Source organism: Macaca mulatta, chromosome 4 (genome assembly GCF_049350105.2).
Source record: "Macaca mulatta isolate MMU2019108-1 chromosome 4, T2T-MMU8v2.0, whole genome shotgun sequence".
Taxonomy (NCBI): domain Eukaryota; kingdom Metazoa; phylum Chordata; class Mammalia; order Primates; family Cercopithecidae; genus Macaca; species Macaca mulatta.
In genome coordinates, this window is record NC_133409.1 from 144882987 (window position 1) to 144901489 (window position 18503).

The 18503-nt window shown below is 45.5% G+C and overlaps 1 protein-coding gene across 9 annotated transcripts in view; it reads right to left on the reverse strand.

Moving 5' to 3' along the window:
* The window catches only part of RNF8 (ring finger protein 8), a 38799-nt gene extending 36345 nt beyond the window's left edge, over nucleotides 1-2454 (reverse strand). For 8 of the 9 annotated variants that reach the window (XR_013415996.1, XR_001444221.3, XM_077998271.1 and 5 more), the window contains exon 1: nucleotides 2162-2454. Coding sequence is in view for 4 of the 9 variants with exons in the window: in XM_077998271.1 (XP_077854397.1) it covers nucleotides 2162-2272 (111 nt within the window). In the remaining 5 variants the exon portion in view is untranslated. 9 annotated transcript variants of the gene reach the window in all.
* Nucleotides 2455-18503: the final 16049 nt, after the last annotated feature.

The window sequence follows — 18503 nt, forward strand, 5'->3', positions numbered from 1 at the left end:
GACTAAGAACTGGAAAGGCAGGGCGCTGATCTACCTTTGCTGTTATAATGTTATTAGCATACCTCTTAAAATCTTGTGCAAAACAGCTTGTGCTATGATGTGGGGACATTACAATAAGTACAACTTCTTCTCTTGCCTCTGATTCAGACTTCTTTTCAGGCTATGCTACGACTTGACCTTGCAGGCAGCCAAGCCTGGCAGGCTTCTCCTACACACAGGTCCCTGAAGCCAGCCACAGTCTTACCACTGTGTCTTTACCATTCACTCGGTTTGCACGAGTCCGTCCCCATAGAAGTGGCCCCACAAAGAACTATCAAATGGTTCAGAATATGTCTAAGAGTGCTTTGGAGTCTTCTTGCCCTTCCTACAGGTGCTTTCATTCTTCCTCCCCATCCCACCTGCCCAAGACTGCAGTACCAAGCTATTCAGAAGAGTCATAAATTAATCCACAACAATTGAATCTAAAGGAATAACACTTGCCCACTAAGTTACCTTAGAAAGTTGTGTGTATGCAGGGATCACACTAAGTAATGTATGTGAAATTAACTAATAGTTATGCATGAAAATAATTTATTTTTGTGTGTAGTATTCAGGTTATCATTCAGGTGTTCTTGTTTTAATTTGCTAAACTTCTCACAAACATCTGCTGTTGGAAAGGGCCAGGCAGGGAAAGATCTGTGCTCAAGCTAAAAGCCTGAATGCTTCATGTGGACTTTTAGGCACTAATACCTGGATAGAAGAAGTATTCTATCCAGAAAATGGATAGAATTTTGGATAGAATACAGAGATGTTTTCCTGGTGTTCCTCAGATCACAGCACACAAGTAACCCTTTATAACACCTCCTAATCGAGCAAAATTTGAGCCTGGACATGAATTCCTCCTCTGACTTGAAGAACTACTGCTCTGGGGTGGAATTAAATAATCCACATCTTGGCACTTGATCATACAGCCCATATGGATGTTCTTAGACTGCTTCATCGTATAAATCCCCTCTCCCCACTCAAGCCTTAAACTCTTCGAGCGCAGAAATTTTATTTGTCCTCACTGTACACCAAACAATGTTAAATACTCAGTAAATACCTGGCAGACTGAATTGAGGCGGCACGGCTTATAGGAAAAATCTAACCGAACATACATTAAGACTTAAAAGACTTACTGAATTTACAACATCATGACCAACCATCCACTTTTACTGCAAAGAGAACTTTTCATACAGATTATTTCCAAAACCCAGGTGGTTCCCAGTCACGACAAGCTTGTCCCTGACCCAGTTCTCCTTCTCAACCTGATTGCAATCTAACTCCCTCCTCCCCCTCCCTCGCCCTTTCAAGATGCACGCTGGTGCATCTTTCCCCTTAAAAATGTTTTCATTTGCAACTGCATTAGTAAAGACGAGAGGCAGCCTCTGGAGAGAACTCTGAATCCCTGCCCGACCCACCTCAGGGAGTACCACTCGGCCGTACCGAGCCTCACCGGAGAAATGTGGCCCAGCCCAAGTCGCCCATGTTCCTCAGAGTTGGGAAGGAGGAAGACATTTCTACGTGAAAGTTTGTTTTAAGGGACAAAGCCCAAAACTTGAATCGTTTTCAAAACAAACTCGAGAAAGTTCACGCGCCAGGCCCCGCCTCGGCTTCCCTGCGGCTCGCGGCCCCCGCCACCGTTCCCCGACCTGGGCACCGCGGGGCTCCGTGCGCCCTAAACGGGATCTGGCCAGCCCCCGCCCTCCCCTCCTCGACACCCCCGCGTCTCCTCACATTCTCTGCGCGTCCCTCTCCTTCCCGGCCCCGCTACCCGCTGGCCCAGGCCTCTCTGGACGGGGCCAGCTTCTCGCCCCACAGGCCGCGGGCCAGGGCCTCCGTCCTCACCCCAACCCTTGTGGCCCCCCATGGCTCCCCAGAGCCGAACTCTCTTTTCTTTCTCTCATTCGGCCCCTATTTCTCCCCCAAACACCTCCCACCGCAGACCCTTCAGTCGCTCGCGCCAGAACCGCTTTCTCCCTTCTCTCCCCAGGAATCCACCCCCCACAGACACTTCGCTCCTCTTCCTGGTGCCCGCCTCCTCTCTGCCATTCATTCAGCGCAGCAAGACACCTTCCTCCCTCCCCGAGCCCCGCTCCCTCCAGCCCCTGCCCTCCGCCCCACAGGACCCCTTCCCCCGTACCTCGCGCCCATCTTCCAGCAGCAGCCACCCGGCGCTCATCCCCACCCGCCGCAGGCACCAGCTCCGGCCACGGGCGCGGTCTCCTGTGACGAAGAAGCCGGGCTCCCCCATCGCCTACTCGACCCCGGGGGCGGTCAGCACCGAGCGAGACCCCGACCCAGGCTCCGGCTGCCTCTGTGCATCCTCTCAGCTTCCATATCTAAACAACAGACAGAAGCAATCACCACACGCTCGCGATCGCTGCGAATGCAGGCTCCGCTCGCCCGCCCTCGGCCAGGAAGCAGGAGCACTGCGCCTGCGCAAGAGACGGCGGCCGCCCTGGGGCAAAGAGGGTGAGTCAGGAGCCAATCCGACCCTGGGCGGGGCGGGCGTGACGCGAGGGCTCTCCTCCCCTCACAACTTCGCTCGCCCCCTCCAGAACCATCACCTCAGTCCTAGTCGCCCCAAAGTGGAACCTCTCCTCACCTTTCCTCTTTTTAAAAAAATCATGGGCCGGGCGCGGTGGCTCACGCCTGTAATCCCAGCACTTTGGGAGGCCGAGACGGGCGGATCACGAGGTCAGGAGATCGAGACCATCCTGGCTAACACGGTGAAACCCCGTCTCCACTAAAAAATACAAAAAACTAGCCGGGCGAGGTGGCGGGCGCCTATAGTCCCAGCTACTCGGGAGGCTGAGGCAGGAGAATGGCGTGAACCCGGGAGGCGGAGCTTGCAGTGAGCTGAGATCCGGCCACCGCACTCCAGCCTGGGTGACAGAGCGAGACTCCGTCTCAAAAAATAAAAAAATAAAAAAATAAAAAAATCATGTAAAACTATAGCCCACTTTTAAACAACTTTAAACTTTCCATCAGATTTAAGTCTGCCTAGTCTGTTCCTAAATAGTCTCTATTTTGCACGACCTCCTTATATTACCGAAGTAAAAAATAGATTACACTAGGCAAATCTACAAAGACACAGAGCACAGTTACCTGGGGCGAGGTGTGGGAGCGGGGATTGAATGCAGGTGGGCTTAAAAAAATTGGAGGAAAGTAGAAATGTTCTAAAAGTGGATTGTGGTGACAATTGCACAACTGTGTAAGTTTATTAAAAAGTCATGGAAGTGTGGCTGGACGCAGTGGCTCACGCCTGTAATCCTAGCATTTTGGGAGGTCGAGGCGGGCAGATAGCTTGAGTTCAGGAGTTGTGACCAACCTGGCCACAAGGGGAGACACCGTCTCTACAAAAAAAAAAAAAAAAAAAAAAAAAAAGGAAGGGAGGGAGAGAAAGAAAGGAAAAAAGAAAAAAAAGAAAAATTAGCTGGGTGTGGTGGTGCACACCTGTAGTCCCGCTACTCGGGAGGCTGAGGTGGGAGGATCTCCTGACCCCGGGAGGCAGAGGTTGCAGTGAGCTAATATGGCGCCACTGCATCGCAGCCTGAGCAACAGAGTGAGACCCTGTAAGGTGAAGTGAAGGAAGTGTACACTTTCAGTGGGTGAATTTTATGGCATGTAAATTATACTCAATAAAAGTGTTAATTTTATTATTATTATTATTGATTAGAGACTGGGTCTCGCCTTGTCACCCAGGCTGGAGTGCAGTGGCGCGATCTCGGCTCACTGCAACCTCTGCCTCCGTGTTCAAGCGATTCTCCTGCCTCAGCCTCCAGAGTAGCTGGGATTACAGGCATGCGCCACCAAGCCCAGCTAATTTTGGTATTTTTTGGTAGATATCGGGTTTTGCCATGTCTTCTGGATTCAAGCGATCCAACCGCCTCTGCCTTCCAAAGTGCTGAGATTACAAGCATGAGCCACCAAGCCCGGCCAACTAAAAAACTGTTTTTAAATTCAGCCTCTCATTTGGATTTTCCATACAGTGTGATAGCTGCTGCCTGTAGTGAGTACCTCCAATGGTTGAGCCCCTTTTGTCTTTTCAGTTTTCCAACACCTAGTTAACAATTTCTTTTTCTCTTTTTTCTTTCTTTCTTTCTCTTTCTTTCTTTCTTTCTCTTTCTTTCTTTCTTTCTTTCTCTTTCTTTCTTTTCTTTCATTCATTCTTTCTTCTTTCTTTCTCTCTTTTTCTTTCTTGCTTTCTCTTTCTTTCTTTCTCTTTTTCTTTCTTTCTCTTTCTTTTCTTTCTCTTTTCCTTCCTTCCTTCCTTCTTTCTTCCTCTTTCTTTTTCTTTTTCTTTTTCTTTTGCACCAGGGGAATGAAGGAAAACAATTTTCCTAAATAAAATTCTGTCAAAAAAACAGCCAGGTCTGGGCATGGTGGCTCATGCCTGTAATCCCAGCACTTTGAGAGGCCGAGGTGGGCAGATCACCTGAGGTTGGGAGTTCAAGACCAGCCTGACCAACATGGAGAAACCCCGTCTCTACTAAAAATACAAAGTTAGCCCAGCGTGGTGGCACATGCCTGTAATCCCAGCTACTTGGGAGGCTGAGCCAGGAGACTCGCTTGAATCCAGGAGGCGGAGGTTGCGGTGAGCTGAGATCTTGCCATTGCACTCCAGCCTGGGCAACAAGAGTGAAACTCCATCAAAAACAACAACAACAACAACGACAACAACAACAACACAGCCAGGCATGGTGGCTCACGCCTGTAATCCTAGCACTTCGAGAGGCCGAGGCAGGTGGATCACCTGAGGTCAGGAGTTCCAGACCAGCCTGGCCAACGTGGTAAAACCCCGTCTCTAGTAAAAATACAAAAATGATCCGGGCATGGTGGTGAGCACCTGTTATCCCAGCTACTGGGGAGGCTGAGGTGGGAGGATCCCTTGAGCCTGGGAGGCAGAAGTTGCAGTGATCTGAGATCACACCACTGCACTCTAGCCTGGGCGACTGAGCAAGACTCTGTCTCAAAAACAAATACACAAACAAAAGAAAACAACAAGAAAAGAAAATTTATATACACTAAATGAATTACACAGTGTACAATAGTAAATGGCTAACATTTACTGAGTGCTAAGTGCCAGGTACTAGGCCAAGCACCCTACATACTTTATTTGTGCTTTACAAACAAAAAGAAAAAAGAAAAATTAGCCAGTTATTAGTGGTTACAATTATAATCCCTATGTTAGAGATGATGAGAAAAGACGCACAGAGAGGTTTTGGTAATCCTCCCAAAGTAACAAATGAAATGGCAGAGTAGGATGTCAATTCAAGTCTGTTTCAAAAGTCGTTTCCTAACCATGGGTGCAATCCCAACCTGGAACGTTTTATCTGTGTTGCGCAGTCAGATCAAGAAATGCAGGCCCTGACATCACAGAGGGCCAGGAACATTGGTGAGAGTCATAGCTGCACTCATGGAGATGCTTCCCTAAGCTGTGCATAGGTATCTGTTGGTGCCCCCACCCCACCTTAGCATTCTATCCCAGGAACAGCAAGCACACCTAGAAGCCGCCCTGACATTTAGTCTGTGTGTCTCCTTAGGCTTCTCTTGGCTGTGATAGATTCTCAGACTTTCCTTGTTTTTGACGACCTCAACAATTTGAGGAGTACCAGACAGATATTTTGTAGAATGTCCCTCAATTGGGATTTGTCTGATGTTTTTCTCATTAGACTCAGGTTATGGATTTGGGGAAGGAAGACCACAGAGGTAAAGTGTCATTCTCATGGAATCATATCAAGGGTACGTGTTATCAACTTGAATGAACTATCCCTGTTGGTGTTCATCTTGTTCACCTGGCGTTTCTTATTTCTTGATCTGACAGTGCCACACAGGTAAAACTTTCCACGTTGGGATTGCAACCATGGTTAGGAAATCAGGCTTTGGAAATCTAGGTAGTTTTTGTCAGGTTTCTCCATTGTAAACTTACTTTTTTTTTTTTTTTTGAGACAGAGTCTCACTCAGCGGCCCAGGCTAGAGTGCAGTGGCGTGATCTCGGCTCACTGCAAGCTCTGCCTCCCGGGTTCACGCTATTTTCCTGCCTCAGCCTCCCGAGTAGCTGGGACTACAGGCGCCTGCCACTACGCCTGGCTAATTTTTTTTTTTGTATTTTTAGTAGAGACGGGGTTTCGCCATGTTAGCCAGGATGGTCTCGATCTCCTGACCTCGTGATCCGCCTGTCTCGGCCTCCCAAAGTGTTGGGATTACAGGCGTGAGCCACAGCACCCGGCTTTTTTTTTTTTTTTTTTTTTTGAGACGGAATTTCACTCTTGTTGTCCAGGTGGAATGCAATGGCGCGATCTCGACTCACTGCAATCTCTGCCTCCTGGGTTCAAGCGATTCTTCTGCCTCAACCTCCCAAGTAGCTGGGATTACAGGCACACACTACCATGCCCGGCTAATTTTGTATTTTTAGTAGATATGGGGTTTCACCATGTTGGCCAGGTTGGTCTTGAACTCTTGACCTCAGATGATCCACCCTCCTCAGCCTCCCAAAGTGCTGGGATTACAGGCGTGAGCCACCACATCCAGCCTAAACTTACTCTTTTTTTTCCTCTCTCTTTCCACACTGTACTCTTTGGGATGAAGTCACTATTCCTAGGCTAAATTTAAGGAGTGAGGAATTCTGCTGCACTTCCTTGACTGCAGGGTCTCTACAGAAACTGTCTGGAATTTTGCATGGGACTTTGCCTCTCCTCCCCTGTTATTTATTCAATCACTTATTTGTGTCAGGCCGGGTACGGTGGCTTATGTCTATAGTTCCAGCACAGCACTTTGGGAGGCCAAGATGAATGGATCACTTGAGCCCAGGAGTTCAAGATGGGCCTGGGCAACACAGCCGGACCCTCTATCTACAAATAATAAATTAAAAATTTAGCTGGGTGATGGTGGCATGCACCTGTGGTCCCAGGTACTTGGGAGGCTGAGGCAGGAGGATTGTTGAGCCCAAGAAGTCAAGGCTGCAGTGAGCCACTGCACCCCAGCCTGGGTGACAGAGCGAGACCTGTCTCAAAAACAAATAAATAAAATGAAAAATATGTCAGTGTGAACCCATGGATATTTATTTTATACTTTGGGTTATAATCTCATACTGCTTTGTTTCTCAGATTGTTCCTACTTCGGCCATTGAGAGCTCTTTTGGGTGGTTATAGTGTCCTTTTGACATACTCCCATTGCTGTGTTTTGCTAAGTACTTCCTTACTTTCTGTCACAAGATGCCCTAGACCTAAAATCAGCTATTTCTCCAAGGATCTCTGGTTCCTTTTTTGGAAAATGGTATTAGAAACCAAGAAACTCTCGGCACTAGGTGCAGTCATTGCTAGTGGGATGTCATCATTTCTAGGCCTTCTTAGCTGACAGAGCAAATAAACATATGGGTGAATACTAACTTTCTATATACACATATTTATAAATGTTTATGCATATATACACATTTGTATTGTATGTGTGTGTGTATCTGTAAGCTAGGCATGAGTTCATTCTGATATCTTACCACTCTCATCCATTCCCAGAATCATCCTAGTTATCTCCCCTTGTTCATCTGTAACCTTCTACTTCAAAAGTGAGAACCCAGAATCCCACCATCTGCCATCCCGTGACTTAATCTTCCATTTCCAGTATACATGTATAGTGATTTCAGAATTGTTAAGCCATACACTTGTGGAGACTACTTTATCACCTATAGTACAGTACGTGTATGCAGGTCTTTTGACTTCGGTCTTACAGACTCCACTCATTTCCAAAGTGGCCGAGGTCAGCACCCTTTTCCCTCAAACCCCTTCAGAGAGGTTGTTTCATACATTTGTAACACAGTTAGATTAGATTTTTTTTTTTTCCCGAGATGGAGTCTTGCTCTGTTGCCCAGGCTGAAGTGCAGTGGCCCAATCTCAGCTCATTGCAAGCTCTGCCTCCCGGGTTCACACCATTGTCCTGCTTCAGCCTCCCGAGTAGCTGGGACTACAGGTGCCCACCACCATGCCCGGCTAATTTTTTTTATTTTTAGTAAAGATGGGGTTTCACCATGTTAGCCAGGATGGTCTCGATCTCCTGACCCCATGATCCGCCTGCCTCAGCCTCCCAAAATGCTGGGATTACAGGCGTGAGCCACCATGCCCGGCCAGGTTGTTTTGTCATAGTCTGTTCTATGTGGGATCCTCTGATCTGCTAAATGATTGCTTAGAATTTGTATACATTTTACATTAATAATGATTGACTAATGTACACATTAAAATTAATATATACGTTAAGGTTCAGTCTTACTGCAAAGTTCTATGGGTTTTTATAGATGCATATGTCATGTGTCCACCATTACAGCATCAGAGAAAATAGTTTATCGCCCAAAAAATAATCCTTCGGGCTTCACCCATTCAGTCCCACTCCCACCCACTGTACCTCACCTCACTTGTTTTAACTAAGTATCCTGGAGATTACTCCATAACAATATATACATATATTCCTCTTTTCTCTCTCTCTCCTTTTTTTTTTTTTTTTTTTGAGATGGAGTCTCGCTGTGTCACCAGGCTGGAGTGCAGTGGCATGATCTCAGCTCACTGCAACCTCCGCCTCCCAGGTTCAAGCAATTCTCCTGCCTCAGCCTCCTGAGTAGCTGGGATTACAGGCACGCGCCACCATGTCTGGCTAAATTTAGTGTTTTTAGTAGAGACAGGGTTTCACTATGTTGGCCAGGCTGGTCTCAAACTCCTGACCTGATGATCCACCTGCCTCGGGCTCCCAAAGTGCTAGGATTTCAAGCGTCAGCCACCACGCCCAGCCTCTCTTTTTTAAATTTAATAATAATTAAAAAAAAAAAATCCCTTAGCCTCCCAAAGTGTTGGTGTGAACCACCGTGCCCAGTCCCTCCTTCCTCTTGACAGCTGTATATTGCTCTATTGTGTAGATGTTGATGGCTGTTGTGAGACCTTAGTTCTTGTCTTCTTAGTTTAAAAGAATTTAAACAAGACACACACAGCAGGAGACGCAACATAGAACAATTTATTGCAAAGGAAAAAGAATATTTTGGGCCGGGCGCGGTGGCTCAAGCCTGTAATCCCAGCACTTTGGGAGGCCGAGACGGGCGGATCACGAGGTCAGGAGATCGAGACCATCCTGGTTAACACGGTGAAACCCCGTCTCTACTAAAAAATACAAAAAACTAGCCGGCCGAGGTGGCGGACGCCTGTAGTCCCAGCTACTCGGGAGGCGGAGGCAGGAGAATGGCGTGAACCCGGGAGGCGGAGCTTGCAGTGAGCTGAGATCCGGCCACTGCACTCCAGCCTGGGTGACAGCGCGAGACTCCGTCTCAAAAAAAAAAAAAAAAAAAAAAAAAAAAAAAAAAGAAAAAGAATATTTTGAAAGTTAAGTGCAGAAGAGGCAGTCCACCCTGAGAGAGGATTCAGGGTGGGGCAGCCAAGACTGGCACTAGGGAGACTCCCTTTACGGGAGACTTACATCCTTCTTAAAGGATTGGGAAGAGGTGTTACTAGGAAGCACGCTCTGGGCGGTCCTCTGGGTGCACATGCGCAGTAGCTGTGCCTGCCTATTCATTCCCCACATGTGTCAATAGCACCTTACATCTCTACCCAAGGGTGTGGTTTTTACTATTATGATGAGCAAAGGGTTAGTCTGAGGACAGGTAAAATAAAAATATGCATGCTTTCTATGGGGGAAATTCTCTACTAGAGACAACTTTGCTTGCATGAGCTTGACTACAATGTGAATGCTGGGGTTACGGTGTTGACTGTACAGTCACCACGGTCACCATGGTTGTTGCATCCTGAGGACATGGTTACTTCCTTGAGTACCCATCCTGCTTCATAGATATAACATTGTTTATTCAACCAGTCCTTTGTTGATATGCAGTAGGGCTCTTTCCGGTCTTTTGCTGTCACAAATAGCCCTGCCATGAATTCACAGGCACCACTTTTGAGTGCCTATTATATGCTTATTGTATATCGTCTTATTAATCCTCACTACCATCCTGCAAGTTATCCTCATTTTGCCTATGAGAAAACTAAGAGTTTCTTGAAGGTTCTTGTTTTCCATTGCATTCCTGACATTTTATTGAATGAATAAATGTAACTCAACTAGTAAATGGTAGTGCAGGAAACAGAAACCAGTGCTGTAAGGCTAGATCTGTCTAGCCCTAGCGGTTGCATTCATTATGGTCTAGCACTAGAAATGGCCATCCACAGGGAGTGACCAAGATGATTATATCAGGATATCTAATTAGTTTTTTTTTTTTGTCTTTTTTTTTTTTTTTTTTTTTTTTTTTGAGACAGAGTCTCCCTCTGTTGCCTAGGCCTGAGTGCAGTGGCATGATCTCAGCTCACTGCAACCTCCGCCTCCCAGGTTCAAGCAATTTCTGGCTAATTTTTGTATTTTTAGTAGAGACGGGGGTTTCACTATGTTGGTCAGGCTGGTCTTGAACTCCTAACCTCAAGTGATCTGCCTGCCTTGGCCTCCCAAAGTGCTAGGATTACAGGCATGAGCCACAGTGCCGGACAGTTTTGTTTGTTTGTTTGTTTTGTTTTTTTTCTTCTTCTTCCTTTCTTCCTTGTTTTTTTTTTTTTTTTTTTTTGGTGGAGTCTCACTGTGTTGCCCAAGCTGGTACTGAACTCCCAGGTTAAAGTAATCCTACCTTGGCCTCCCAAAGTGCTGGGATTACAGGGGTAAGTTACCACACCTGGCCTCTAATTAGGTTTTTATCTAATCCTTTTAAAAATGCCTACTTTTGTGATTATTTTATAATTACAAAAAAGAACTACATAGAAGATATGTATAGACTTTATATGAACAAAGAAACATGCACATATTGGGTTGTAGTCTCAGACACTGTTTTGTTACTAAGGGTGCATGACCAAAACAGTTTGAAGACCACTGACTTCTGTCTATGGCCATACCACCCTGAACGTGCCCGATCTCGTCGAGACCACTGACTTCTAAGATTTGGGGATTTTATCAACTCTACCTCCCCTATATATTCCCTTTTAACAGTGGCTCTTAACTGGGGGTGATTTTGCAATGTCTGGGGACACTTTTGGTTGTCATGATGTGAGGAGAGGTGCCACTGGCATTTAATGACTAGAGGCCAGGGATGCTGCTGAACATCCTGCAAATCACAAGATAGTCCCCACAACAAGAGTTATCCCATACAAAATGTCAACAATGCTGAGGCTGAGAAACCCTGTCTCATACCCACCTCAAGAGGGAAAACTGAAGTGGGAAAAGACAGCAGGATGTGGAAAAGTAAGTAGGGGGTTATCTACGTGAAACTGACAACTGTCACATTATATATGCTCAGTTAATGTCAATTAAACAGAACTGAGGAATGTTAGAGCTGACTGTGGACAGGCTTGGGGAGTGGGGAAGGAACATGACAAGAAGGAGAGAAAGTACAGGGCAAGAAGAAGAAAGGGAAAGGGATGAGAAAAGTATGGAAAAGCTGGGCACAGTGGCTCACACCTATAATCCCAGCACTTTGGGAGGCCGTGGTGAGAAGATCACTTGAGCCTAGGAGCTCAAGAACAGCCTGGGCAACATAGGAAGATTCTAGCTCTACAAAAAAAAAAAAAAAAAAATACTGTGCACCTGTGGTCCCAGCTACTTGGGAGACTGAGGTGGGAGGATCGCCTGAGCCTGGAAGGTCAAGACTGCATGATTGTGCCACTGCACTCCAGCCTTGGTAACACAGTGAAACCCCAAAACCCTGTCTCAAAAAAAGAAAAAGAGAAGAGAAAGAAGAGAAGAGAATAGGAAGAAGAAGAAGAAGAGGAGAAGGAAGAGGAAGAGGAAGAAGAAGAAAAGGAAGGAAGGAAAGAAGGAAAGAAGGAAGGAAGGAAGGAAAAAATAAAAGAATTATGAAAAGGAAGTGTGGCAGGTCACTCTTTTAAAAGATGATTACAAGATCTCCCATCCCTCTTGCTCTTACCATGTGACACTGACATTCCTCACATTGCAAGGTGGAGTTTATATTTCCTCCCCTTGAATCTAGATGGGCATGGGACTCCAGCAGAAGTAATGCTATGTCATAAAAGGTGATATAGCTTCCACCTGGTGTTTTTGGGATGTTCACTGCTGGAAACTAGTCTACATAAGGAAGTGGAGAGATCACATGAAGAGGCCACATGTAGATGTCCTGCCTGACAACCCCAACTGAGGTCCCAATTGACATCCAGCATCAATGGCCAGTCATGGGAATGAAGGTTCCCCTGGATAACATCAGCCTGACCCTGAATCATCCCCAGTCCTCTGTGTCTTCCAGCTGAGGCTCCAGACATTGTGGAGGAGATCCAAGCTCTGTTGTACCCCACCTGAATTCCTGACCCACAGAGTTGGTGAGCATAATACGATGGTTGGGTTAAGACACTTAGTTTTGATGTGGTTATGCAGCAGTAAGGAACTAGAACAGAAAGGGCGCAGGGACATGCTGGGGGCTCTTTGACAGTCATTGGTTGTGTGCTTTATATATTAAGGTAATGCTAGCTGCGGTAACATACAAACCCCAAGTTTCAGTGGTTTAACACAACAGAAGGTTATTTCTTACTCACGTATTTGTTCAGTGTCCCTAGACAGTGGACAGCCTTCCATTAAGTCATTCAAGTACTCAGACTACTTTCTTTCTGTAGCTTCTCTGTTCCCTAGGGCTTGGAGTCCTCTGCATCGAGAAGGCAAAACAGGGGAAGAGAGAATGGAGAAGGTGCACTTGCTTCTTCATTGTCTTGTCCCCAAAGTGACATACACTCCTTTGGCTCACATTTTACTGGAGAGAACTGGTCCATGACCCCACCTAGATCTGAGGGAGGCTGGGAAATTCAGGCCCTGGTTGATTAGTCCTTCCCAGAAACAACTCTAAATTGTGGGAAGAGGAGCATGAATTCTGCCAGACTTTAGAACTCAAGTTAACAAATTAAAATGATGATAATAACATTATCTCTCCCATTTCCTTTGTTTTTATCTCTCTGGAATAGAAGTAAAAGGATGGAATTTTTGCTCACTCCATGGCTTTTGTGTAAGACCAGCTTTTAATTCAGTGGTAAACTAGAGGTTACTGTAGCATAGTAGTTATGCCCATGGACTCTGGAGCCCCACTGTTCAAATCCTAGCTCGGCTAGTTGCTACATGAGACCTTGGGCAAGCTTCTTGACCATTCCAAGCCTCAGTTTCCCCATTTGTAAGATGAAGGTGATGCTAAGTATAGCACCTAACTTATAGGATTGTTTTGTGGGTCAATTCTTGTAAGATACAGAGTAAGTACCAATAATGGTCAGCTACCCTTGTGGAAGAAGGGAGCGTTGGCTTCTGCAGATACAAACACTATCTCCCCATGCCTTTTCTACACTCTCTCATCCAAGACACATAAAAATAAAAGCTTCCTCCTCTTTAAATTGTTGATGTTATAAAGTAGAAATCTCTTCAATCAATATTATACTTTTTAAAAACAACCCATGTCCAAGCAAGATGGGTTTTTTTTTTTTTTGAGACGGAGTCTTGCTCTGTAGCCCCGGCTGGAGTGCAGTGGCCGGATCTCAGCTCACTGCAAGCTCCGCCTCCCGGGTTTAGGCCATTATCCTGCCTCAGCCTCCGGAGTAGCTGGGACTACAGGCGCCCGCCACCTCGCCCGGCTAGTTTTTTGTATTTTTAGTAGAGACGGGGTTTCACGGTGTTAGCCAGGATGGTCTCGATCTCCTGACCTCGTGATCCACCCGTCTCGGCCTCCCAAAGTGCTGGGATTACAGGCTTGAGCCACCGCGCCCGGCCAGCAAGATGGGTTTTTAAAATGTCTAAAACACATAGTTCCTGCTGTGAGCAAGGGTCGGTCCACTTTGGGGGCATAGCTCTGCCAGCTGAGGTGTGGTTTCCCTGTGTGTTTCAATAAAGGCGAGATGGAATTTTTCATTATGTTTTCAAAAGATTGAGTGGAGAAGAAAAGGGTCTTGATGTAGCATCTCAAGGAAAGTCCTGTGTTTCTCCGAATACTTTCTATCTTGAGACCACAGGCCAACTTTTCAATATATTGCTGCATGTAGCCATCTTGAGGGTGGGGTGGGCAGTGAGTGCTCAGATTGGTACCATAGACTTGGAGGAATTCAGGGTGACTGGGGGAGATGAAATCCCAGATGGGATGATGCAGCCTGAGTGTGTGGTAGGGAGAAGTAGGGAGGTGGGACTTAGGGCACCACATTCTTATTCATTCTACCTTTTCTCTCACTCGTTTATTCTACCACCTTCTCGTCTCCACCCATCCCCAAAATGTAAGACTCCACACTGAAGGAATCAGGAAAAGATGTCTTTCATCTTGGAAAAGGAAATGTTTTAGAAAACCAGAAGACGACGAGAAGGGGAAAAGTAACCACTTGCTTTGGTCGGCTTGTGTGTTCAGTGCTATTTTATGTAAACATAGGGTTTCAAGTATAGAGCTGTAAGATATTTCTGATACCTTCGATCAAGTTTATTATATTTCAGAAGCACTTGTAACAGGTAATCAAATTTACGATATTCTGGAGGTGTCTTTTTTTTTTTTTTTGAGATGGAGTCTCGCTCTGTCGCCCAGGCTGGAGTGCAGTGGCGTGATCTCGGCTCACAGCAAGCTCCGCCTCCCAGGTTCAAGCAGTTCTCCTGCCTCAGCCTCCCGAGTAGCTGGGATTACAGGCACCCACCACCACACCCAGCTAATTTTTGTATTTTTAGTAGAGACAGTGTTTCACCATGTTAGCCAGGATGGTCTTGATCTCCTGACCTCATAATCCACCCGCTTCGACCTCCCAAAGTGCTGGGATTACAGGCGTGAGCCACTGCGCCCAGCCTGGAGGTGTCTTTAATCAGTAATTAAGGTAGATATTTTGGAGGTACTTAAAATTAGTAACCACCTTTTCGGTGGGGGCCCTGACTGTTTAAGCATCTACGTCCTTTAACTTGCCAAGGATCAGTATCCAGATAGAATATTTATTACCAGCCAGGCTGGTGGCTCATGCCTGTGATCCCAGCACTTTGAGAGGCAGAGGTGAGCAGATCACCTGAGGTCAGGAGTTCAAAACCAGCCTGGCCAACATGGCGAAATCCCGTCTCTACTAAAAATACAAAATTAGCCGGGCGCAGTGGTGGTCGCCTGTAATCCCAGCTACTCTGGAGGCTGAGGCAGGAGAATTGCTTGAATTCGGGAGGCAGAGGTTGCAGTGAGCCGAGATCGCGCCACTGCACTCCAGCCTGGGTGACAGAGAGAAACTCCATCTCGGAAAGAAAAAAAAAATTCATTACCCAGCTGATTTTATTCAGGAAGAGGGGAGGAAGGAAAGAAGGGAGGGGAGCTAAAGGGGGCAGCAGCAGCAGAAGGCAGCGAGAATCAGGCATCAATAATGATCACTTTGTTTTCCTCTGAGTTGGCTTCAGGCTGTTTATTTTGCAAGTAACATGTGTATCAGGCACCTAATATAAAATTTAGATTTTGGATGACTTACAGTTGCGTCATATCACTTTGAGTTGGCTATTTTTGGACTACAAAAGATTACAAAGATCCCTAACTTCGTTCACCTTTGTCAAGGGTTGAGGAAGGGGAGCAGAGAGTCAGGTGTTTCTCACATGGAGAACCTGGAGTTCTACAATTAAAGGTTATTATGCAATTCTCATCACATTTTTTGACTCGCAAGTTTATTGTATCATCAGTTGTGGTATATATTATTCAGGACTTGTTTAAATGTGCGTATTTCAGCTAGTAGAAGCCTTGCCTCTCCTGTTTCAGTGACAGTGTTTAGAGCTCTGTTTTTCAAACTTAGGTTAACGCCGAGTAATGAGTCTTAGCACTATTTATTGACAAGGTCTCACTCTCTCACCAAGGCTGGAGTGCAATGGCAGGATCATAGCTCACTGTAACCTCAAACCTCTGGGCTCAAGCAATGATCCTCTCGCCTCAGCAGCATCTCAGGTAGCTAGGACTACAGATGCGTGCCACCGTGCTGGGCTAATTTTGGCTTTTGTATAGATGAGGTCTCACTATGTTGCCCAGGCTGGTCTCAAACTCCTGGCCTCAAGCGATCCTCCCACATGAGCCATCACACTGGTCTCTTAGCACCATTAAGAAACAATAACAAAACTGAAAAGGAATACAATAGAATAAGTAAGAGGCCATCACACACAGCATTGTTTGTGAAACACTGATGTCTCTGTGTGTGTGTGTGTGTGTGTGTGTGTGTGTGTGTGTGTGTGTACTGAGTCTCAATGTAAAATGTGTTTTTTCACTATAGGTCGTGGTCACAAAGAAGTTGGGAGGTTTCCAGTACCAGACAAAATGGAGTAAGGCACTGCAGTCTCTGCCACTGATCACAACTAAAAATTCTGGACAAAATGCAACTAAGGACTCCGAAAAGTAAACAAGCAGCCAAATTACAGAAAGGAATCAAAGCTTGAGGAAACTGTCTGTATGGGGTGAGTTTCCCCCAATTTTCTTCTTTTCTATCACAGCTTTGAGATGAGAATAGGTCCAGTTGGGGAGCTGCACGGTAGCAGAGACAGCAGAAACTCTGAGAGAAACCCCATCTCTCTGACCAGAAGACTTAGGAGAAGGGTTCCTGTGAGCCAGAGAGTATAGAGTGAAATCCCCGTTAAAACTATTTCATTTTCTCTCTCCTAGATCTGTCCCCAAGATGATGAGACAGAATTTGCAGTCTGAACCTCATTAGATTGATTGCCTATGAAAACAAACAAAACAAAAACAAAGTCAACACTTTTTTTTTTTTTTTAGATGGAGTCTTCACTCTGTCCCCCAGGCTGGAGTGCAGTGGCACAATCTCAGCTCACTGAAACCTCTGCCTCCCGGGTCCACGCCATTCTCCTGCCTCAGCCTCCCGAGTAGCTGGGACTACAGGTGCCCACCACCACACCCAGTTAATTTTTTGTATTTTTAGTAGAGACGGGGTTTCACTGTGTTGGCCAGGATGATCTTGATCTCCTGACCTCATGATCCGCCTGCCTTGGCCTCCCAAAGTGCTGGGATTACAGGCGTGAGCCACCGCGCCCGGCCCTACACTTTCTAAAGCTGAGGTGAGCAAACTTTTTCCACAAAAGGCCAGATAATAAATATTTTAAGCTTTGTGCCATATAGTCTTCCATCACAACCACTCAACCCTGCTATTGTAGTGCCAAAGCAGCACAGTATGTAAATGAAGCAGCCAGGCTGTGTTCCAGTACAACTTTACCTATAAAAACAGGGGGAAGGCTGGATTTGGCCTGCAGGTCATAGTTTGCTGACTCTTGCTGTAGAAGAATTTTAACAAGATTCAGAGTCTCACAACATATTAATACTATTCAAAATATCCAGGATGCAATCCAAAATTGCTCCACAAAGCTCTAGAAAATGTTACCAATTTTTATGGGAAAAGATGATCAAAAGATGCCAGCACCAGAGAGGATGTGGAGAAATAGGAATGCTTTTATACTGTTGGTGGGACTGTAAACTAGTTCAACCATTGTGGAAGATAGTGTGGCGATTCCTCAAGGATCTAGAACTAGAAATACCATTTGACCCGGCCATCCCATTACTGGGTATATATCCAAAGGATTATAAATCATGCTACTATAAAAACACATGTACACATATGTTTACTGCAGCACTATTCACAATAGCAAAGACTTGGAACCAACCCAAATGTCCATCAATGATAGACTGGATTAATATACCATGGAATACTATGCAGCCATAAAGAAGGATGAGTTCATGTCCTTTGCAGGGACATGGATGCAGCTAGAAACCATCATTCTGAGCAAACTATCACAAGGACAGAAAACCAACCACCACATGTTCTCACTCATAGGTGGGAACTGAACAATGAGAATGAGAACACTTGGACACAGGGTGGGGAACATCACACCCCAGGGCCTGTCGTTGGGTGGGGAGTGGGAGAAGGATAGCATTAGGATAAATACCTAATGTAAATGATGAGTTAATGGGTGCAGCAAACCAACATGACACATGTATACCTATGTAACAAACCTGCACGTTGTGCACATGTACCCTAGAACTTAAAGTATAATAATAAAAAAAGCAAAAAAAAAAAAAAAAAAAAAAAGATGCCAGCACCAATATGACCAAGAGGTTAGAATTATCAGATAAAGACTTAAAACATCTATTATAAGTATGCTGGATGAAATAATGGTAAACACACTTGTAATAAAGGGAAAGACAGAAGCTTTCAGCAGAAAAATAGAAACTATAAAAAGAACCAAATGGGAATTTTAGAACCAAAAAACACAGTATCTGAAATAAAAATTAACTAGGTGGGCTTAATAGCAGAATGGAGACCTCAGAAGAGGAAGTTAATGAACTTAAAGATAAATGAAGAGGAATTATCTATTCTGAAGAACAGAAAGAAAAAAAGATTGCAAAAATAATGAACAGTCTCAGGGTCTAATGTTCATATCACTGGAGTCCCAGGGGAGGAATAAAAGATTGGTGCAGAAAAGGAACTACTTGAAGAAATATGCTCAAATTT